Source organism: Lycorma delicatula, chromosome 9 (genome assembly GCF_047948215.1).
Source record: "Lycorma delicatula isolate Av1 chromosome 9, ASM4794821v1, whole genome shotgun sequence".
NCBI lineage: Eukaryota > Metazoa > Arthropoda > Insecta > Hemiptera > Fulgoridae > Lycorma > Lycorma delicatula.
In genome coordinates this window covers 39,576,035-39,601,759 of record NC_134463.1, presented here as the reverse complement: position 1 = coordinate 39,601,759, position 25,725 = coordinate 39,576,035, and the positions used below count along the sequence as shown (strand labels likewise).

The following is a 25,725-nucleotide window of genomic DNA, read 5'->3' as shown; positions in this document are numbered from 1 at the left end:
ATCAATTAACTGATTAGCTTGTATGCATGCATTTATATATAAAAATTACAGATAAACTAATTGTTTTCTTTAAAAAAAACCGCTAATGCAATCAACCTTACAAAATAAATTGATATGGTATGCATTATTACTGTTTATCATGAAATCATTTATAACTGACTGATTGTATTTCTCCTTTTTTTTTTTTAAGAAGAAAATTCACAATAAAAGTAATTTATTTATTTGTTCAGTAATAACAGTTTATAATTATAAATAATTAACAATTTTTGAAGAACAATCATCTACTTAATTGGTGAACCATAATAATTTATGTACTATCTTTTTCAATGTAAATAAAATTCAAATATAAATAATAATAATAAAATCTTTTTTTCAAGTTATTAATCACTAGAAACCTTTTTCAGAGAAATGAAAAAGGACAAAGTAATTAATTATTACATTACATTTATTTTATAAAACAGTACATAATATATAAAATATTAATACATTGTTTTATACAAAATAATTTATTTAACAATACATACATATATTGTTAAATAATAATTATTTTATAAATATAAAAAATATGTTCATTTGACTAAAAAAGAAAATTATTTTTACATACATATAAATACTAAATAAACTATAGTATTACTAATATTCCAGTTCGATAGGAGTATGAAACTGTGCAGCCAATCTTAGTTTACCTAAAATCATAAGAAAAAAAATTAACCAACAAATTTTTTTCCAGAAGTGTCCTGATTTATAACCCAGATTATAACAATAATACCAAATTACAACTAAATTAAAATATATAGATAAAAATATACACGCACGCACATACAGATGCAGTATCATGGGAACATAATTTTAAAAATGAAATAAAAAAATACAAAATGTAATTTACCTAAGTATGTTTTAACATGTAATTACAGCAAATATAATGCTATTTATTGGTGTAACTTTTAAATAACATCAGACAAATATTCTCCATCACTTTCAATAAATTGTTGTAGTCTGTCTCACAAATTTCACATTGTTGCTTGCTCAGTGTTGGAGTTTCTTTAATTTTTTTCTTCTATGAAGACAGAGTTCGTTAATGATATTAAGTCTATTCATGAATACTCTACATTTTAGATACCCCAAGAGAAAGCATTCGCATACTGACAAGTCTGGAGAATGTGCTGGCATGAAACAACTCCTCCTTTGGTTCACAAGATGTTTGAAAACATCTCTTGAACCGACACCACAGAAACTTTCAGTAAGAATTGTTGTTCATCCCGCTGTAATCATACCAATTCAATCAATCCACAACAAAGCAGTTCAGGAGGATGGAAATTTAGTAACCATTGTGTACCAATCAGAACTGACTGTCACCACATGTCTTCCCTCTTTGAAGAAATAAGGTCAATGATTATAAAACTTACCAGAGCATACACATGACTCCAAAGAGAAGGCATATTAAGCCACTTAGAATTCGTATCAAACTGGTAATGATAATTTTGTTTATTTGCTGTGCCCGATAGATGAAAATGTGCATCGTAACTCACTAGCAAAACCGTTTCATCAGTAAACAATTTTAATAAAATCTGCAAAAAATATAACCCAATTTGGTTGGGTTCACATTCACTTAGATCACAACTTAGATCTTGCACTGCCATCAGTTTATATGATGAAGTTCAAATCCCTGTGTAGAATTCTTCTGACACTGCTGTGGGATAAACAGACTACAGCGTGCTTTCTGGTCGAGTGCTAATGACTACAAATCATCGCCTGCCTGACTGTCAAATGTTTGAAGAGTTCTCATGAAATGGACAGCATCATCTACCGATTTGTTTTTTGTTGTAGAAATTTTTTATCTACAACTGCAGCTATGAAAGGCTCTGAGATGTATAATACTGAAATGTCGATTGAATAATCACTGTGTAATCACAACCAAATCACTATTTTTAAAACATGTTTTCACTACAAACACATAGTGTACAGCAATCCATTGTCCTATTGTTCTTAAACTGACATATGTTATGCAAAGTCATGACCATTTGAATTCCTGCCTACAAGTAAGGGTGGCTAATTTAGTTTGCTTTAAAAATTGTCAGCCTCACATAACAAAAAACGTGGATGCTACGAAACATCAAACTCTTTTCCTATAAAAATCAATTTAACAGCAAAAGGAAAGTAAAATTTTCCCAACTGAAATCAAATCAGAAAAAAATTTACTAAATAATTTCAATTATTATTTTCTTCTATTAATTAACAGCAGAAACTATTGAAATCAGTAGCAGCATTAATAACACTGATACGACAAAAAAAAAAATGTTTGTTTTTCTAAGTGTGAATCATTTCTTGAATTGTTTTTTATGTAGATTATAAATCTGTAAATACAATTTTTCTATCACCCTTAAATTTAAATATTTTACGCTTCAAAAAAAAATTAAGGAAAAATATAGTTAAAATCTGTAAAATTTGTAATTTTGCATGGCCATACCTGTGTTAGAATGATTTCACTGTTGCTTTCTTTTATAAATAACCTCAGGCATATCCCAAATTAATGTTCAACAGTAATCGGCTAGCATGTTAGTATTCCATTTCCCTTTACAGCAACTTTCCATCACCGTCTTGGTGAAAACGTTCACCATGTACATCACTTAAGCCTCCGAGGTTGTTCGGGGAAAAATCCAGATGTGAGTGTAGGAAATGTATTTTCAAAGACATTCTTCCATAGCTCTGTATGAAGTAAGAAGTTGATTAACAATGTCGTGGTAATTGTCGGATTTTTGTTTGCTGAGAACCTTTTCTGCAACATCTTTAGATGAAGTCTAAGCTGCACTTTCTACACAACATTGAGTTAAATACATCATCTTTGACCAACTCTCTTACTTTAGGATGAACAAATATTCCTCCTTTAATTTTTCACTAGTCCTAGCTTGATAGGACTAATGAAAAATGTTATTATGCTTGATATGGAGAGGGGGGAAAAATATTTTTTTAGTTCAACTAAGAGCTCAGGAATAACATTTTTCCCATTTGGAATTAAGTTTTCTCATTTCTTCTACTCTTTGGTAACATAATGTTTATCCCTAGTTCAGCTGTCCCATTCGCAAAGAAAACACATGTACTTAGTATAGCCTAACTGCATACCTAACAAAACAGCTGTAACTTTCAAATCACCACATATGTTTTTTATAATTTATTTTTTTCAAGAACGTCTTTCATCACATTGTATGTCTCTTTCAAATTAATACCTTAAGCAATTGGTATCAAAGGATATTTGTTACCATTGTGTAATAGAACCACTTCTAAACTATACTTGGACAAATCTATGAAAAGGCGCCAGCCCTCAGGTTTATATACTTATCCTAAGTGCAACATAAGCTCATCAATATTTGTGCAATAAGCCAAATTATTTTCATCAATAAAGTACTAAGAAAGTTCTTTTTGCCAGCTTCGAAAGCCCAAAATTTTTGTAATATTTTGAAGTAAATTCCAATCTTGCAGTCTTCATCCCAACAGTTCACCTTGATATTTTGATAAATTTAAATCCCTAACCAAGTCATTTAATTCACCTTGTGATATAAGATGTGGCTTATTTTAATGTAATTCAAAATCAAAATCATTGTTGTCTTCTTCAGTACTGCCTGATTCTTCGTTGCTGTTTTCAAAACATACATTCAAAGGTGGCTCAGGAACTGGAATAATTTCACTGTGAGGTACAGGCCTGATTGCAGATTGCAATGAAGGATATTTTATAATATGTTTAGATTTTTTAGAAATTCCAGATACACTTGCTAAACAAAAGTAACAATCGGTTACATGATCCTTTGGTTCATGCCAATCCATAGGTACACCAAATGGCAAAGCCTTCAATGTACTTTCAGCCATCCTCTTAAATATAGAGAACAATTAGTGCGTACTATATGAGGAGCCCACGTCTTATCCTGATCACTGATTTTACACTGAAAATACAAATGATACGCTTTTTTAATTAAAGGTTTAATGTTATTTCTATTTGATTTTACAGTAAACTCACCACATACATAACAAAAGGCATATGCATCATTTACACAATTTGAGGCATTATGACACTGCACTTTTAATAAACTTAAGACAGTAATAAGACTGAATAAAATTAATTCATTCCTAAATCCAGTGCCTAATACTAAAAACACAGGTGTGGTTTCAGCTACATATTTTGACCTGACATGATTAATCTTGTCTATGAAGGCTCACTCTTCAGTATTAGATATGATGTCATAATATGTGACTATGATGTGATTTAATTCTTTGTCTATTATTGTTTATTTATAGCTTACAAATTATCTTAACAAAGTTAAACAATAAAAAATGAGCTAACAAAATATAATTAGGAGCTTAAAATGCTAACTATACGTTGAAAAATGAAAAAAATCTTTTAATTACAATTAAAAAATTTTCAAAAATGGTGGATAATAGAAAGATTCTCAGTTCATATTCGTTTTCAGCATCAAAAAACAGATTACAATCATATATCGCATCTTAGGAAACAAAAATTATGTTTATCAATGTAATTAGGTGTAGACAGTAGTAAAGGAATATAAACAAGGAAAACATGTTAACACTGATAAACGAAAGAATTTTCAGCTTTAAACAGAATAAGACATAAAGTTGCATAGGTATACATGCATTTTATTAAGTGAGCAGTTGTTTAGCTGTAACTAATTAACTAACAGTATTCAAATAATTTACTGAAATATCTATAAATTAAAATAAAATAAATTTTGATAATAACATTTGCTTAAAAAAAGAAGTAGAAAACATATCTATATCATTAAAAAACTAAAAAAAATAAACACGAATGAACATAACTTTATCAATTAACTCACGTCTAGATGAATTGTTCTTTGGTGTTCCACTATCAGAGCCAGAGCAAGACCCCTCACTATCTCTTATATCACGTGGTATATCAAGCTTATTCACACCACTATCTTCACTTTCTGGATTGCTCTCATCCTTAAAATATACATAAATTTTTTAAGTGGAATAAATCAATTAAATTTTTATAAATTACAATGAAAGACCAGAAGTACTATGCTGCAAAGTAGTTTAAAAAAAATTGTTTTCCTATGCGACATCATTTGTTATGAGTAAGACAGAGATAAAACAGCTAAATCTAAGGACAGATCTAAATGTTTAGCTTAACACTAAGCAGTACTTCTTTTGGAATAGAAGCTTTCATGTAATCATTGCACAAATGTTTACTGTGCGAATGTACCAAAAATGTATAATTACTAACAATTAAAATAATGTTAAATATGCCAAAATATGGGCTGTTGCAGAGGGATATTGACAGTGAAGATGTGGGAAAGGGATATAAGCTCCAACCGCCATTCCCATCTTTGGTCAGTACAACCACATCAGAAAATGAGGTTCCATTATCGGTCGAGCAAAACATTGTGGTTCTTCACAAATGTGGGCATCAAAAAGTCAGAAAATTTGACTAGACTGCATGTGCAGTTTAGGGATATGATATTGTCATGTAGCCAGCTTACAAAAAATTTCTGGGGCCAGCAAATTTAAACAATGTGAATCTATAGAAAATGAAATTCTCAATAGGAATTTGAGAACAAGTGTGGCGGATGACAACATCCGATCAATCCATGATCTCATTGAAGACAACTGACATCTTATGGTTGATGAAATTCCTTCAAAAGTGGATGTCATGGAAGTGCCCATTCCATTAACATAAAGCATCTTCGTTTTCACAAAGTCTGTGCAAGGTGAGTTGTTCCAGAAATTTTTACCCAAAACCAGAAAAAGGCCTGGTAGAAAATTTGTCAAAGGCTCCTGAATTAATTCCAATGAGGGTAATAATTTTTAACAAATAGTCACATGTGATAAAAGAATGAGTCCATCACTACTACATTCCCAAGTCAAAATCAGCGAATATGTAATGGGTAGGAGTGGGGATCCTTGTCCTATAAAGGCAAAAATGTGTTGTGGAATGGTGGAAAGGTCCTAGCAACCATTTTTTGACTGAAAAGGTGTATTTCTCATTAATCTTTTTCACAAATAGGGTAAACTGAACGAACACAATAGTAAACTGAAATAAATAAAAATAGTAGGGTAAACTGAACCTACACAATAGGGTAAACTGAACGAAATTTATTGGGAAACCATAGAACATCACCGTACAGTCCCAATTTATCCCCTGCAAGTTACTTTTGCTTGGACCATTGAAGAAGGCACTTGGAGGAGATAGGTTTTAAAGTGATGACAAAGGAGAATTTATGTACAATTGGCTTGTGACAGATCCTTAAACTTTTTATGAAGCAAATATGAACAAGCACCCTGCACATTGTTAAAAATGTGCAAAACATCAGGGAGAAAACTAAGAAAAGCAATAAGTATATTTTGTATTTTTATTCTATAGTAATAAATATTTATATTTGACTGACCTTCATATAAACAATTTCTTCTATCTCCCAGACCATTACGCATTGTGTTGGCTTTAATATAAGGAATACCATTAAAATTTTGTTTGATAATTTATGTAGTAGTGTAAATATACAGAGTGATTCAAAGAAACGGGAAATTTTGAAAGTTGTGTTGGTAGCCGAGGGCAATTGGTACCACTTGATAAGTGGTGCCAGCCTCTCTAACCTTACCTGCCATTTAGTTGTCATGGATCCTTGAAGTGGTGCGCAACGTGCATTTGCTATCAAAGCGTTTTACAAAAACAATGACAGTGTGGAGGGAGCGCGTAGAGAATTTTGCCGTCATTTTAATCTGGGACGGCACGACCGTGTTCCATCAGCACATGCAATTAAAACATGGATATCTAATTTTGAAGAAACTCGTTCGGCAATGAAAAAGAAACCTCCAGGCCATGAGCGAACCGTCCGTACACCACAGAATGTTCAAGCTTTACAAGATGCTGACACACGAAGTCCAGATCGGTCAATCCGTCGTCTCTCAGCATCTTTACAATTGCATAGTTCAAGTGTTCGAAGAATGTTAGTGAAGGACTTGGCAATACCATCCACACAAGTTGCAGATCGTCCAGGAACTGAAACCGAACGATGCAGTTGTGCGAGCACAATTCTGTAATGTAATGCTTCAGAAGATAAATGATAACGAAGAGTTTGTTCATGAACTGTGGATGTCAGACGAAGTGCATTTCCAACCTCAGTGGATTTGTTAACAAGCAAAATTTCAGATACTGGGCACAAGAAAATCCTACGCAGCTACACCAGCGTCTGTTGCACAGCCAGAAAGTGACCGTATGGTGTGCTATGTCATCTTACGGTGTTATAGGCCTTTATTTTTTTGAGGACGACAACAGTCTTGCGATTACAGTGACGTCGGCTCGTTACGTAGCCATGCTTGAAACCTTTGTTGTGGAACAACAAAAGAGATTTCCACCAATTCTTAACACAGCCGGGTTTCAACAAGACAGAGCAATATCACATACTGCACGAATATCGATTGCAGCTGTACGCCGATTGTTTGGACAACGTGTCATTTCACGAAATGGTGACATTAGATGGCCTCCCATCTAATGTCTGATCTCTCAAGCTTGCGATTACTTTTTGTGGGGTCACCTTAAAAGCAAAGTGTTCCACAGTAGACCTGCTACAACGGAAGAACTGAAGGCAAAAATCCGAGAAGCAGCTGCGGAAATTCCAGTTGAGATGTTACGTCAAACCATGAACCATTTAACGAAGAGACTTCGTGAGTGTTTACGTAGAAGAGGAGGTCACCTGGAAGATGTCATCTTTAAAAAACAAACCAAAATGTATGTATCCTAAAATGGCAACATTTGTACAATTACATGAAATAAAATTCATTTTCTAAAAAAAATTTTCATTAACGTTATTTTATTTTTTTAATTTCCCGTTTCTTTGAATCACCCTGTATAACTGTCATGAATATATAATATAAATATATAACTGTCAGCTTGTGTTTGAAGAGCAGAAATATCTTATATTGTAACAATTTATAACAAGAAACATAATTATTGAAAACAAGATGAATCAACAACAGCAGCACACTCAGTCCACAACAAATCCATATGTGGAACATTTTAGAATAGTTATTGTCAGGACCATTCATAATGTTTATTATTTAAATTTTTTTTTATTTATTCAGCTAATAAATAATTATTTTTCATAGTTAGTAAAGTAACACTTCTAACAAACTGTAGATTTTACAAAAAAATCGAACATTTATGTAAATCTATTCTTCATTAAAAGAAAAATTAATGTATTATGAGGTATAGTCAGAAAGTAAGTTTCATTTTTAAATATTGCCACTACAACTGCAATTCTACAAACGCATGGTGAGTAACCTGATATTTTCAGAAGGGATTCTTAATCAGTTGTCTGTATACTTTTTAGTTTAATGTTTCCTTAAAAAAAAAAGACACCCACTACATGTGAATTCAATCAGTGATCCATTTCTTGAATGTAAGGAACATTAAACCAACTGAAATTCATAATCAGATTTCTTGATATTTATGCAGAAAATACAATGAGTAATTTCATGTTATGGAAATGGGTGTAGCTGTTTGATGAAAGATGCATTTTAAGAACTGCATGATGATTAAAAGTGATAATTTTTTATTATTGACCAATTTAGTGCAGGGAACTGAAAACAAGATTAAAGAAAACACATGATTCACCATCACATCTCTTTTCATGTATTTTCCAGAAATGTCATGTTCATCTGCATGATTATTGGAAACTGTATGCATGCTGGGTGTCAAAAAAAATTACAAAAAAATCACAAAATGATACGAGTTTTGACTATTTTTTATATTTTACGATTAAGATACCTTCAAGATAACAGCGATATAGATTTGGAGAGTTCTTACTGATAGATCTGTTTGCGACCTCGATGTTGGATTAAAAATTTCTGTGGGGTAGATTTTTCAGTTTATTAGGGAGCATATTGGAATTTTTGCCTTAACAAACAGAACAAGATGATGGTAACTTCTTGAGTTGCATAGTCACTGGGAACAAGACACGGGCATTGCACATAACACTGAAATGAAATAATCTGTAGAATGGCAACACCTCATCCTAAGACAAAATGCATCAAGTTTTCCACTTGGAAGATTTGCTTTATTAACTCCTTGTCTCGAGGCTGCATAATCAGTAATGATGTTTATTGTAAAATGCTGAAAAAATTGCAACGTCTGATTGAGAACAATTAATATGGCTTGTTTACCTGAGGCATATAGATTCACAACAACGCTCACCTGTATGCTGCCACAACTACAATGTTTGCAAATGACCATCAGCTTGAAACAGTTTTATCATCCCTATACAGCATCTTGTATAAAGTGACTATGACCTGTTCCAATAACTCAAACGTTCCTTGTTGAACTAAAGTTCTACCCTGACGAAGAAAAGGTCAAACAAGTTATTAATATATATATCTTGCATTGCAGTGAGATCATTCAATAATGAAGGCACAGTAAGATTTATACTTCAAAGAGCAATGAAAATTGTACGCGAGTATGTACACATAACTTCAAGAGACACATAATGTCTCACAAAGAAATAGAAATACTTTTAAGATAGATTCACTAATTAAAAGTAGGAAAAAAAACTTGACAAACACACCAGTTCAAAGAAGAGCTTTGTTTTCAAGTTATGGCTAGTGAAAAACTTTGCTTTTATTTCAGCTCCAATGATAAAATGATTACACTGAAATTACTGAGGTACAATTTTAGTATATAGGCCAAAACTGACAGTTTATATCTTCTAGTCAGCAAAAATTGGATGCTGAATTATATTTCTAGCAGTTTTTAAGAAAATTATTTTAAGGTATAAAAAATATTTTTTTAAGCTTTGGTGTATATTTGCAACGTTAAATTACCTTCTTTTCTAAACCCTGAGCCTTAACCCATTTCATCTAGGATTAATTCCTAATTCTCTTATACCATTATGGCCTATCTTTAACAATTTCAGGACTGACTTGCATTGTCACTATATTTTTACTATGGTTTTAATCCAGATTGGGAGAGGCCACAGCCTATTTATCACAAAAAACCATTAATCATATAGTTATAATCTTGATAAATGACATGACATAGCTATAATAACATAAGTGCAGTATTCCCTAACGTTTTCTTGTGTCTGCACAACTCTGAAAGATCCAGAGACATAGTCATTTCTGATCTTCCACAACTTGTTTACTGACGACGGGAACCTCTAGCATATCATACCAAGTGGTTAAATAGTTTCATACCTTAGGTAGGGACTCTGCTATAAAAACTATACTGCTGGTATATAACATCCACAAAGCCAGCTTATGGAGAGCTTTAATGACAGTTCAAAACCAGATTGAATAGCATAGATTAAGGGTTTGGTCTTTGATGGTCTCAATGCTGACTTCAAATTCAAAGAAGTCATCTCATATTACAGTGCCTTTTTTAATACATTCCCAATTTTTTTTTTTGTTTCATAGAACTATGGACTACATTTAATACTTTTTTTCAGTATCTCTCTCTCACCTCCTTTCTGACATTAATTTTTATAACTCTAACTCGACTTTTCCTGACTTCTTCTGTTATTACTTTTTTTTTTTTGTTTTGGAGCTTCTTTGTAGAAACTTCTCCTTTATAAGAACTCTTAAATTTTTTCATATTCCCAATTTTGTAAGTCCAAAATTTCCATTCTTGCATTAATTTTTTCTTAACCTTATAATTACAAATGCTTTTAGATTTTCTTTCTACATAAAACAGTAGAATTTTCTAGGAAATGCTATCATCACTTATTGAAGTGTGGCTTATTAAAGCCAATTTTCATCTTACACAATATTTCTGTTACTTCTTTACATTTATGTTACAGGATTTTGTGGGGGGCTGAGTTTTTATGTATTAAGTGTGTCATCCTTTATAAGACCAAATATTTTCCTTAGAATTTTATTCTTTCTTGATTTTTTTAAAAAATCCATCCAGATCATTATCGATCATTCAATAACAAATCCTTCTGGCCAAATCACTAGATTCAATTGCCTTAACTTTGAATCTGTGTGAGATAGATTTTTTGTTGTATAGTTCAGTGCTAGAAGATAGATCAATTCCTTTTTATTTGTCCAATTTCTTAAGGCTATTTTTTCTTGGCTATCTGATTCTATAATTTGACAGAGGTATTTAAACTCAAATCCCTTTCTGTTTTCCCATACCTAGTTTTAAAAATGTTTGGGGGTATTTTTGATATTTGTCATATATTATGTTTTTTTAAATATTTGTAGAACTGTTCTTTCTGCTGTTTTCTGTAATATGTTTACTTGCTCTGTTCTGTTGCTATTTTGGAATCATCTGATAAATCATTTATAAGACAAGATTCAATAAGCATGCGATATCTCTTATTTTAAAGGTCTACTATTTTGCTTATCATATTTGATTCTTAATCAAAAACAAAACTCCTAAATTTATTTATTATATCCCATTAAAAAATATCATTAATAACTTTAAAAAATTTCCAGAATCAATTGATCTAACTTGAGGGAACTTCAGGGGATTTTAAATAATATTATACATGATTCTATACAAATAAATAAATATATATATATATTTTTTTTAATTCTATTGAAATAAACCATCTAGTATAGAATATTGGGATAAGATAAACTTACCTTAATTTTACCATGAAAGTACCTTTGCGAGAGCCAGCATCCTCAATCATGATTGAAATGTTTAATTAAAATTTCATATTAAAAATGCTAAAATAATTAAAATTTCAGTAGAGAGGTTTAATATGAATTTTAAAAAACTAATTTCAGTAAAATAATTTTAAATATATATATATAGAATACAGAAAAAACTTACATTATTTTTAAACGGGAAAATTTTAGGCAGCTGACTTGGATCAGGTGGCTGAGGAGTAGTCAAAGGTTCCTGTATAGTTGCTTGCAACAAATACTTGCAAGGTGAGATTAAAGATGCGGACGGTGGTGGTGGTGTATCAAATTTTGGTAAATGAACAATGATATCCTGCAAAAAAAAATCAATTAATACATTCAAATAAAACTAGAACTGCAAATCGATTATAACCTTTTTTTATGGTGAGAAGACTAATGACTGAGACAGAGTGAAACTAACTATTTTTAAACTGGAACTGGTGAGTGGAAAAATCAAACAAACCTCACAATGAATAACCAGTTTGTTTCTATGGCACACTCAAAATGCCAAATACAAGATTATGGGTTGATTAAAGACCAGTGATAAGCAATGTTCCCCATATGCCTGTTTCAACTTTTCAAAGGTCACACTCACAGATTCTCCAAGTTTAACACAAAACTTGATTGCACAACATTGCTTTAAATTCTGATGCTCCATTTTCATAACACACAACAAAAACACAACTTCACTGACGATGCTGTCAAAAATAATGTGTTGGCTGAACAGAGATGAAACTTGTACTGAGCATGTGAAAGAGATGAACAAACCGGTCTAGCATAGACTGGTAGACACAGTATTGCCAGATCACTCGCAGTGTTACCAATCTCATTACTTTTCTCACACACCTCATATATTTCTTTACACTCATTACAATAATTCTATGTATACCACAATTATTAAATTTAGCTTGGGATTTAACTTTAATATAATTTAAGTATTCTGCTTAAGTATGTATCGTTCTAAAAGATATACTACAATTTTCGCTACTTTTGATCTAAACTAACTACATAACTCACAGATTTTATGTTTCTTTATATCATATGGATTTTATCATATGGAATTAATGAATTTTTTTGTATTCCTTTTAATTAATTTAAAATAATTTTATTAATTAATATTTTTTTTTTAAATATCCTTGTATCCATTTTGGTTTACTATAAATTTGGTTTGTTTTAGTTCACTGTCAATTCCTAATCTGTTTAGTATGCATATTTGCATGTTCTTTGTATCATTTTTTTTTTTTTGTCTTCAGTCATTTGACTGGTTTGATGCAGCTCTCCAAGATTCCCTATCTAGTGCTAGTCGTTTCATTTCAGTATACCCTCTACATCCTACATCCCTAACAATTTGTTTTACATATTCCAAACGTGGCCTGCCTACACAATTTTTCCCTTGTACCTGTCCTTCCAAAATTAAAGCGACTATTCCAGGATGCCTTAATATGTGGCCTATAAGTCTGTCTCTTCTTTTAACTATATTTTTCCAAATGCTTCTTTCTTCATCTATTTGCCGCAATACCTCCTCATTTGTCACTTTATCCACCCATCTGATTTTTAACATTCTCCTATAGCACCACATTTCAAAAGCTTCTAACCTTTTCTTCTCAGATACTCCGATTGTCCAAGTTTCACTTCCATATAAAGCGACACTCCAAACATACACTTTCAAAAATCTTTTCCTGACATTTAAATTAATTTTTGATGTAAACAACTTATATTTCTTACTGAAGGCTCGTTTAGCTTGTGCTATTCGGCATTTTATATCGCTCCTGCTTCGTCCATCTTTAGTAATTCTACTTCCCAAATAACAAAATTCTTCTACCTCCATAATCTTTTCTCCTCCTATTTTCACATTCAGTGGTCCATCTTTGTTATTTCTACTACATTTCATTACTTTTGTTTTGTTCTTGTTTATTTTCATGCGATAGTTCTTGCGTAGGACTTCATCTATGCCGTTCATTGTTTCTTCTAAATCCTTTTTATTCTCGGCTAGAATTACTATATCATCAGCAAATCGTAGCATCTTTATCTTTTCACCTTGTACTGTTACTCCGAATCTAAATTGTTCTTTAACATCATTAACTGCTAGTTCCATGTAAAGATTAAAAAGTAACGGAGATAGAGAACATCCTTGTCGGACTCCCTTTCTTATTATGGCTTCTTTCTTATGTTCTTCAATTGCTACTGTTGCTGTTTGGTTCCTGTACATGTTAGCAATTGTTCTTCTATCTCTGTATTTGAACCCTAATTTTTTTAAAATGCTGAACATTTTATTCCAGTCTACGTTATCGAATGCCTTTTCTAGGTCTATAAACGCCAAGTATGTTGGTTTGTTTTTCTTTAATCTTCCTTCTACTATTAATCTGAGGCCTAAAATTGCTTCCCTTGTCCCTATACTTTTCCTGAAACCAAATTGGTCTTCTCCTAACACTTCCTCCACTCTCCTCTCAATTCTTCTGTATAGAATTCTAGTTAAGATTTTTGATGCATGACTAGTTAAACTAATTGTTCTGTATTCTTCACATTTATCTGCCCCTGATTTCTTTGGTATCATTACTATAACACTTTTTTTGAAGTCTGATGGAAATTCCCCTTTTTCATAAATATTACACACCAGTTTGTATAATCTATCAATCGCCTCCTCCCCTGCACTGCGCAGTAATTCTACAGGTATTCCGTCTATTCCAGGAGCCTTTCTGCCATTTAAATCTTTTAATGCTCTCTTAAATTCAGATCTCAGTATTGTTTCTCCCATTTCATCCTCCTCAACTTCCTCTTCTTCCTCTATAAAACCATTTTCTAATTCATTTCCTCCGTATAACTCTTCAATATATTCCACCCATCTATCGACTTTACCTTTCGTATTATATATAGGTGTACCATCTTTGTTTAACACATTATTAGATTTTAATTTATGTACCCCAAAATTTTCCTTAACTTTCCTGTATGCTCCGTCTATTTTACCAATGTTCATTTCTCTTTCCACTTCTGAACACTTTTCTTTAATCCACTCTTCTTTCGCCAGTTTGCACTTCCTGTTTATAGCATTTCTTAATTGCCGATAGTTCCTTTTACTTTCTTCATCACTAGCATTCTTATATTTTCTACGTTCATCCATCAGCTGCAATATATCGTCTGAAACCCAAGGTTTTCTACCAGTTCTCTTTATTCCGCCTAAGTTCACTTCTGCTGATTTAAGAATTTCCTTTTTAACATTCTCCCATTCTTCTTCTACATTTTCTATCTTATCTTTTTTACTCAGACCTTTAGCGATGTCCTCCTCAAAAATCTTCTTTACCTCCTCTTCCTCAAGCTTCTCTAAATTCCACCGATTCATCTGACACCTTTTCTTCAGGTTTTTAAACCCCAATCTACATTTCATTATCACCAAATTATGGTCGCTATCAATGTCTGCTCCAGGGTAAGTTTTGCAGTCCACGAGTTGATTTCTAAATCTTTGCTTAACCATGATATAATCTATCTGATACCTTGCAGTATCGCCTGGCTTTTTCCAAGTGTATATTCTTCTATTATGATTTTTAAATTGGGTGTTGGCAATTACTAAATTATACTTTGTGCAAAACTCTATAAGTCGGTCCCCTCTTTCATTCCTTTTGCCCAGCCCGTATTCACCCACTATATTTCCTTCCTTGCCTTTTCCAATGCTTGCATTCCAATCTCCAACTATTATTAAATTTTCATCTCCTTTTACGTGTTTAATTGCTTCATCAATCTCTTCGTATACACATTCTACCTCATCATCATCATGGGCGCTTGTAGGCGTATAGACGTTAACAATCGTTGTCGGTTTAGGTTTTGAATTTATCCTTATTACAATGACTCTATCGCTATGCGTCTTGAAATACTCCACTCTCCTCCCTATTTTCTTGTTCATCACGTAACCTACTCCTGCCTGCCCATTATTTGACGCTGAGTTAATTACTCTGAAGTCACCCGACCAAAAGTCGCCTTCCTCTTCCCACCGAACCTCACTAATTCCTACTATATCCACGTTTACCCTATCCATTTCCCTTTTTAAATTCTCTAGCCTACCAACCTTTTTTAAGCTTCTAACATTCCACGCTCCGACTCGTAGAATGTTATTTTTTACTTTTCTGGTGACCCCTTCCTTAGTAGTCCCCACCCGGAGATCCGAACGGGGGACTATTTTACCTCCGGAATATTTTACCAAGGAAGGCGCCTCCATTATTGCTTTTGAAAATGCAGAGCCACATTTTCTTGAAAAAAAAAAACAGCTGTAGTTTTCCATTGCTTTCAGCTGCGCAGTACTCAGAGGACTGAGTGATGTTGATACGGCCGTTTAAGTCGTCCTGACTCACGCCCCTAACAACTACTGAAAGAGCTGCTGCCCTCTTTCAGGAATCATTCCTTAGTCTGGCTCTCAACAGATACCTCTCCGATATGGTTGCACCTTCGGTCCAGCTACTCTGTATCCCTGAGCACTCAAGCCCCCTCACCAACGGCAAGGTCTCATGATTCATAGAGGAGGCTTTGTATCATATCAATGTATATATTTATTTTGTGCAACCAAAAATGAGTTGATTCTCTATGATTAGTAGAATTATGATAAATTGGCTTTCTAAAAATTCCAGTAACTATTTCACTGTTTTTACAAAACAAGTATGCTGCAACGAAAGATAAATTACATACCTGTTCACTGCTTTCATTATCATTGGAAGTACTGTTCCATCTAGTGAATTTGATCATTTGATTTGGTGGTGTTTTTAACTGTTCACCCTCTTCCTAAGGTAAAATAAGATACGCATAAAAGAATATTACTAGCATGGCAATATAAAGTAATCGATTAATATTAGTAAATGGATACCATTAAAAATAAACATATAGTCTAATCTATTGAACTTCCAAACTGGTTATGAAAGATGACGATAAAAATGTAAATACTTGAAAAAAATTCTACACAATATACAAATTATATTAAATAAAGTATTTTTTAATGTATATGCACAAAAATATGATATATTAAAATCACAATCCATATGGGTATATTACTTTACAGTAAGATAAGATCAGTACAATCGCTTTCAATTACTAATCAAAAGCAGAAAACATAATTGGAGGAATCCTCTGTAAAAGGATTCGACTCAACAATATGAACCACTTCAGACTCGGCATCTTGTATGTCATCATATCTTATAACTAAATACAGTAATACAAGGGACCTTCAATAATTAACAACACAAACTGATGTGGAGAAAAAACAATTTATTCAATGACAATGAAACTTACACTACTTTTCAACATAGTCTCCAGCAACATTTAGACACTTGTCTCACTAGACAAATGTCAAGTAGGTTTTCTGATTCCAGCAGCGTAGAAATCTTTACCTTGCTGTTTGAACTATTTGTGAACTGCTTTTTTGACCGCTTCATTGTCATCAAACTTCTTGCTGTGTAAAAAATCTTTGAGCGAGCCGAACAAATGAAAATCAGATGGGACGAGGTCTAGGATGTAAGGAGGATATGGCAACACCTCCCAACTCAACTTTTCAAGCGTTTCTCCTGTTTTCCGAGCGATTGCAAGTCAACTGTCTTGGAACCCATCCTGAACACATTTGTGATAATTCAGCAAGTCATGAATGTTTGAATGCGCAGTTCCTACACTAATATTACACAAATAGCAATATGGGAAATTTTGACTTCCTTGTCTTCGCAAATAAGATCATTTATGCAATTTTGGGGTGCAGTAGTTGAAACTTCAACTGGCCTTTCAGAGTGATTGAGATCAGTCACAACTGTTATGCCCAAATTAAACAAACTGTTCCACCCACTTATATACATTACTGGGGTTTAAATACTTTTCACCGTACTCTTTCAACATTCTTAAGTAAATTTCTGCCAGTTTTACACATTCTGACAGCAAAAATCTTATCACTGAATGTTACACTTCCAGTGTACACATTCCAAGCAGAGCTGACATTCTGAAATCAACAAAAGATGGTTATGTTTAGATTAATTATAATCAAACAGCTGATTAAATGTGTTCCCAAGGTTGCTAACTCGACCCTCAAAAAGTTTCATTATCATTGAACAAACCGTTTCTTATTCTACATCATTCTGTCTCGTTAATTATTGAATGATCATTGTAATACACCAAAAATAAAAAAAAGGATCAAGTCCAAATAAATTTTTTAAATAATTCATAAACAAAAAATTCAAAATATTTTTTTTATCATATAACTACAAGCATTTTCATGATTTCAAGCACTTTTTGATGAGGATGAGATGAATTCTTTAATAAGTGAAAACAACAAGACCGTTTTTACTCATATTTACTTTTCTCGGATTTTTTTTTACAACCAAATTCAATTTTGTTGTTCATGTTTGCTGTGGTAAACATACCTTGCAATTGTTTACAATTTATTTTTTTTTACTTCTTTTTTTAACATGCACTCAAGTTATTGTTTTGCATGAAATTTACTTTATTTATTAGTCATAAATTGAAAAGTATAATTTAAGAATTAATTTATTCCGCCATTCTCTGTACCTCATGTTTGTAAAGATGCTTTTTATTTTTTGTAAAAACTGAATTTCTAAGTATAATCAGCTTATTTTGACTTTATTTTGTAAAAGCTGTTATTGCAAATGTAAATAAATTTTTTGCTACAAAAGGCTTGCAGTATTTATGATTTAGTTTTTTTTTTTATTTAAAAAGTTATTGTGATAAGCTAATTAAAATTTATTTTATAACATTAACTGGTTTTAACTTTAATTAATGTATTACTTTATTAATTACAGTTACACAAAAGATTACAATTTCATTCCTAGAAGCATTTGTATCAAACAAAAAGATGTAAAAGAGAAATAGTTACAGAAGGATTATATGGTAAAGATTTCTTAACAGCACAATGAACAACTTCGTTTGTCATTCTGCTTTTGTTAATCACAAAAAAAAATTATAAATATCTTATTTTAGAATAAACCTAACAGCAATTTTTAACTTAAGACACTACTTAAACCAAACATTATAAACAAACAAATTCATAAAACAAAAAAAAACAAATCAAGAAAATAATGTAAGTGGTTAACAGACTTCTTCTGTTAGGTAATTTTAATAATTTAATTTAAATATTCTATTTTAAAGGGCAGAATTAATTAAGTGACAATAATTTTTATATTATACCCGACTACAAGTAATTTAGATTGTAATTGAATGATGCTTGAACTTATTTAAAAATATCAATGTTATATAAAAAAGCTAATGTGGGCACCACATGATTTCATGACAAATCACATGATTTGTCATAAAAATTTGTTTACAATCAGGGGTTAATAATTATTAATAAATCAATATACTTAAATTAAACAATTTTTAAAACAAAGGAGATTAAGTCTGATTCGAACCGATGTGCCTTCTGCTTCTAAGATCCAAATATTTCATTAATTAAAATTTCATTTGGCTATAACTCTGGAACCAATGAAAATAAGTATCACTTATGATATATCGCCAAAAAGCTATCAATGAGGGCTTATTACTATAGTTAAGATCCAAATTATAGTTAAGTATCCAAATTTTATTGTATTTTGGGCTTTTTGGGACACTTTTGGTCCCAAAAAGAAATTTTCCTGATGTCAATTGAAAATTTTTTTGATGTCCATTTAATGGGTGTTAAATCCATTTTCAGAAAAAAATTATAATAAACATTTTATTTATATAATACTTTTACCACTTATGTATTTTATTTATTGCGGCACCATGATTTAATGATTAAATAAATATATTATACAACTGAATTTATAATACTGTGCATAACTACTGCCAAAGGTAATAAATATATTAAGCTGTGAAAAGAAGAAAATTTCCAGCATAAACTGCCTGGAACTTGAAACATAATTTAGAATGTAAAAATAAAGAAAGAAGTAAGACAGCAAAATCATCTCAAAATAAAAATTAATGCTAGATGGTAGAATAAGTTACAAGTACACTGATTTTATTTATCAACTCAGAAAATAGATATTAGTATGACTAAGTTATAAAACTAAACAAAATAAATAGAACACAAGACTGAAATATACACAAGACTGTAGGTGTATAGCTACAGTCTATACACCTACAATGTAACATCATAATTTAAACCGATTAAAAGGAAAAGATGTTTTTAACTAAAACTAATTTGCATTAAAAAGAAATCCCATGTAAACAGAATTCTTATCATCTATTTCCTATTAAACGTTATAATATAACTGTAATAAATGTCCACACTTTGTCAATGTTTCACGTTTATGGATTTTTCTTAACAAAACAAGTGTGATTTCAGTCATTTTCAGAACTTTTATGTCCATTTAGTTTTTCTAGCTAGAATTAAAAAAAGATTTAGGAAAACTTTACAAGAAAAAATGTAAAACAACATAAGACTAATTTATTATTTTTAGCCGAGGCTTTACTTCCTTTTCATCGGAGAAACTGAGGCTTCCTCCATTCAGGAAGCCTCAATGATAATTCCGTCTTAATAATGGTCTAAATTTATTAAGGATGGTTGTATTAAGGATTTTAATAACAGTCATAAATTTGCCAAATCAGTCATAAATAAAATAACTAATATCAATTAGTAAACGTCCACAAGTACATCAACTTTCCTCCCCTCACTTTTTATTGCCTAATTTTCCATCTACACACCTTTAAGCTGGACTCCACACGTTTGATTTCATCCTATATAATTCCTGTTTTTTAGGACAATAATCAGCAGGCCAATGAGAAAGCACAGACAAAATTTTAGGCTCCAAAGCATAGTTTGGTAAGATAGCTAAGTACTCTTACAGCTCCTTCATACAGGCTTATGAAAAATCATTGCTTATTAAACTGATAATGAGCAAACATAAGGGAATAAATGGCCACACAAATTGTAGTCAATATATCCTTCTGCTGAATAAATACAGAATATTATTTTAATTTAGTAAAACTTACACATAAAATTAAAAACAAACTAATGTAGAAATATTACAATAAATACCGTATCATCATTATTTTCTGTAGTTTCAGTTTCATTAGGGAAAATTAGGCCTTTTAATAAACTTTCACTTGGAGGTATTACTGCAGGCCAGGCAGTACAGTTGCTCTTGCTGTTTGGATCTGTAAAAATAAGAGAATCCAGAATAATTGTCATACACACAGATGTGTACTATACTCATTCATGCAGTGTAAAAAAATACATTTAGTCATGTCACAAACAAATACTCAAATCAAACTTTTTCAGGTGATTGTTCAAGGCATAAGAATTCCCATTATTATAGCTACATGTAGCTTTACTCAGGCTGTTTAAGAACAAAAAATACTATTAACTACCTATAATTCACTACAGCACACATTAAATTCATAACTTAAATCATTTTCTAAACTAATAAATATATCTTTATTTATTATAATATACCTTCATTTATGTGTAAACTAAGAGAAATAAAACATAAAAAAATAAGAGAAGTCCACTATATCACTTCAAATGAATAGCAGTTCATAAAGACATAATTTACTTAATGAGCTAACATTTTTCAGCATAAAATAGCAGTATTGCCTATAGCATTCTACCATTTTATAATAACTATAAAATGGTTATAGTTATAACATTCAAATTTTTTTTAAGATTGTTGCTGGAGGGTGGGTATATGATATGAAAACTTCATTATTTATGAAAAGTTTTAGATTTGACCAAAAACAAATCAAAGAATTTCTGGATGAAAACAGATATTATCAATTTCCCAAAGAGGTCAGTAATTAACTCTACCATAATAATATAACGTCAGACAAAAACTGTCACTGTGCAATGTAAAATATAGGATCATAAATCAGCTAATCATCATTGAATACGAATATATAATAATTGTTTAAAAGTAAAAATTTTTAAATCTTTTAATTACACATATTACTAAAAACACCAAGTAAGAAAATAATAACCACTCTGCCGATTTCCATGGTGGAGAGGTAGCATCTAGGCCTTTCATCCAGAGGTCCTGGGTAGAAATTCCAATCAGGCATGGCATTTTTTCATATGCTACAACATTCCATTTCCTGCGTACAAGCTTCTGTGGTAAATCATTCCATAAAAAATGATAAATAAACAAAGAAAATAAAAATTTAATAGTATAGCGATTCAAATTAAACCAATGACATGCTTCTATCTACAACATTCCAAAAGATTAAACTAGTTTTTTCATTATCATATCAGAATAATAAATATACAAAGAAAAACAATTACAAAAATAGTTTTTAAAATTACCTTTGTTTTCCACTTCACTGGTACAATTATTTTTAACATTACCAATGTTTCTAACAAAACCAGGGGGTAAACTGATCCCAGCAGCTATAAAAAATAAGAATAAATGATCAGAACCAGACTAAGATTGAAAAAACAGAATATATATTACTGAATATATTCCCTATTGTGTACAGGCAGCAGCACATATAATGCAATGTTTCACACCTGAAAGTAGTACAATTTGTTACTTTATACTAGTTTTCTAAATTTTATAGTTGAAATTCATAATTTGCTTGAGGTATAAAAATATCATAAAAATTTCCTCCCTTGTCAGTAATCATGTTCATAATACAGTTAACAGAAAGAAAGTAATACTTATGTCACCAGCATTTTGGTGAGTGTAACATTCTGATTGCAAAGATATAATTGGTTAAGTGAAGTAGCAACAGGAAACTACTCTACTTCTAACTTTACTTAAAAATCTAGCAAGGTAGCTAATTTTTGAAATGGAGTAGCCATCTTCAGTGAATGTTGTATCTCATAACAGGTAAACTACAACCACTTTGAGTGGGTATGGGTACGGAATAAAATGCAAGCAAATCACTAAAATATTCTAAAATTAATAACTTAATTTGTTCTGAAATAAGATATTTTAGTAACAATCATTTCTGTTTTCAGACAGGTCATAAATTGTCTAAAATAAAAATTCTTCATCATGCCCATAATAGTTTTGTAAAACTTTGTACCCCAAGCATTCGTTTGCCAGAAGTAACACTCAAAGTTACACAGTTTACAAAACCTTTTCCCTTTTATACCTTCATCTTCATTAATATTAAAATTCAATCATCTGAATAATAACTGAACCTTTCCCTTGGCATTACAGAAGCAATGAATTTATTATATTTTTATACATTACACCTTTTAACCAGTAAAGATTAATACTAGGTAATTAAATCAATTCTATATTTATTATTACTTAAAATAAATTTTACAATTCTTCCTTGTTTGTAGAAACCCTACTACATACACAAGACTTAGCCTTAAGGCTGCCTTCGTTTTTTTCTTGTATAATAGTTTACTTCAGGAACAATAAAATCTAATACATCATCACTTATGAAAAGTTTATTGGAGTGTGCTGTAATCACACCTGTATTTGTGCTTCAAGACTTAATATGTGGGTAACCTGGGAAATCTGGTGATGCAGCTATTATGTCCATTCACAACATACATCTGTTGACAATGGTAGAAAAATCTTACAATGCTGCTGTAGATTTGTTGTTTATGCTGGAAGGAGGCTCAATTATTCACGTTAGGCTGATGTGGATCATCAACAAATTCCTCTTCATTCTTAAGAACAGTATCATTTGCAGTAATATCAGCATACTAAACTCTTTTTTTTCTGATAAACTTTCTTCTTCACTTGAAGATGGAATAAGATAAAATCTTCAGATGTATCATCTAAATTTGATTCATTCCCAAATGATCCTCAGAAGAACTTTATGCAGTTGAGGCAATTTTTGTGATCAATTCAATCAGGCATTTGGACCAAGAAGACAAAATTGAATTTGATATACTAATTGCCAATTCAACAACATACAACTGGTCAAACCTCAATAATGTTTGGGTCCACTGAATATAAGTAGACTGAAGTGTAGGCCAAACTTATGCCTCGCATAATAAAGTCATCTTTTATGACTATCTAAAAATTATGATCAGAAGATGAAATAGACAATTAAAATATTTATTTACATACCAGGCATAAGGACCCTTATCACACACTATGAATGTTTCAAATGGTGCAGTACTGGTCACCCAGGTCTGGTACAAATTTAATCCTTCTGATCTCAGAATTTAATTTATAGCATTACTCATTATGAAAGAAAAAAATATATATAAGGAGGATGGACGAAAAATACACCTGGAGCACAGAAGGGAAATTGAGGGGATAATAGAATGCCTCACCATAAATGCTAATACAGGACATTCATAACCAATACCGTGTTAATTGATAGTAACTTATTTATCTATGCTGTACATGTACAAGCCACTTATTGTAGTATATGCAATAAACCAAACTGACTAGTTGATCTTTTGGCCAAAAATAACGATTTTTCATAAAAACATTTTAACAAATAAAAATTATGTTGTTTTTATTTTTTATTTTGTATAACAACAAATTTTAATATTAGAATTTTTATTATAATAATCACATAATTTTATCAAGGTAGAAAAAAGAAAAAAAATACTTACAGGCAAGAACTTTATTTAGAATAAGCAAACGTTTGACACCTTTGCCACGTAATATCACAACATGTGGTATAGCTTGAAGCAGAGATATCAAATTGTTAAAACCATACTGAGCAGGTTGTACAGCTGTATCAAAGCAACGTAAAAATGCTGTTTCAAAAGAACTTACAGCCAATTTACCATCACTTGAACACAATAATCGGTAAACATCTCTGGCAAACAATTGCAGACTGGTTAACTGTACTGTAATGGCACCAGACTTATCCTGATGTATCTAAGGAGAAAAAAAAAAAAAAAATATATATATATATATATATATTTTTTAACCACTTTATTTCTATTCTACATAAATAGCTAAATAAAACATTAATTATTTTTCTAATATTTTGTGAGCATTAACATAAAATAAGCCTTAATACACACTGACTGTGGATGAATAACATCTAAATCAAACATGCAGTGTTACCACACTGTTAGAATCAACCATTTAAACTGTAACGTAGTTTTAATTTTACTTTGAATTGAAATATATGAAAGCTAAGCTAATGTTATTCCTTATAATGAATACATTAAAGCTGTTTTAATTACAAAAAATATATCCATTTACAAAAAAAAATTATTACAAGAGCTGACAAAAACGATGTTGCCAGAAAGATATAGGACAGACAGGTTTTTATAGGACAGACAAGTTTTTTGATGAAACACCATGTCAATAACTGCAAAAAAAGAAATGGTATTTACAAGTTTTTTTTTTTTTTTAAATGATTACCACATTCAAATAAACCATAAGGAAAATGTTTAAAACAGTTAAACAAGAAACTAAGCAGTGTTCTTAAAGATACTAAAACAAACATTTCCAAAAATAATCTACTACTGAGATTATAGAATATGAAACTTGCAATATCCGGAAAACGAGATATTTTTGTACATAATAATCTGAAATTCTTATAGGATTTTATTTAAATGATTTGCAACTGACAACAATAACAAAGAAAAAAGCTTCAATATATACCATTTTTTTCTTCTATTGAATGGTTAAAGATTCAGCTCTTCAAAGATAAGCTTTATCTTTTATGATGCATATTTTATATCACATCAAAGTAATGAACAAGTAAAAAATTTAATTTAAATGTTCATAAAATAAAAATAATATAACACATTTATATATCTATTTACCTTTACAGTATCTTTTAATTCATTTCTAATAATATCCAAACTACAATTTTGTTTATATAATTTCAAATATATTTTCTCCAATTCAGACCATGTCATTTTTCCCTTTGAAGTTTCCATTAATATCCTCCAAACGCGAAGAGATAAATTACGCATCTGTGCCTGATCAACAGGTACTATTGTTAAACCAAATTCTAACTCTACAAGCTGTAATAAAATAAAAAAAAACAAAAATGTTATAAAATTATTTACCAGAACATATCAAATCAGTCCTATGTACATATTGTATACATTCACTGCTACAAAGAAAATATACCCTGGTTTTTTTTTTTATGTACATTACTAGTTGCATGAAGATACTTTTCCACCTGAAATAACAAAATATAATTTGCAAAAAAAGGCATAATCATAACATATTCCATGCCTTT

The 25,725-nt window shown here is 31.0% G+C and overlaps 1 protein-coding gene across 1 annotated transcript in view; it reads right to left on the bottom strand.

The window, feature by feature from the left end:
• Positions 1–567: 567 nt before the first annotated feature.
• Positions 568–25,725, bottom strand: part of Marf1 (meiosis regulator and mRNA stability factor 1-like protein) — a 146,027-nt gene continuing 120,869 nt past the window's right edge. Inside the window, exons 21-28 of the mRNA XM_075375513.1 lie at positions 25,301–25,504; positions 24,128–24,398; positions 21,899–21,982; positions 20,639–20,757; positions 16,321–16,413; positions 11,798–11,962; positions 4,842–4,968; positions 568–686 (exon numbers count right to left, since the gene is read on the bottom strand). Coding sequence (XP_075231628.1) covers positions 634–686; positions 4,842–4,968; positions 11,798–11,962; positions 16,321–16,413; positions 20,639–20,757; positions 21,899–21,982; positions 24,128–24,398; positions 25,301–25,504 — 1,116 coding nt within the window. The 3' untranslated portion in view covers positions 568–633. The remainder of the gene's footprint in view (positions 687–4,841; positions 4,969–11,797; positions 11,963–16,320; positions 16,414–20,638; positions 20,758–21,898; positions 21,983–24,127; positions 24,399–25,300; positions 25,505–25,725) is intronic.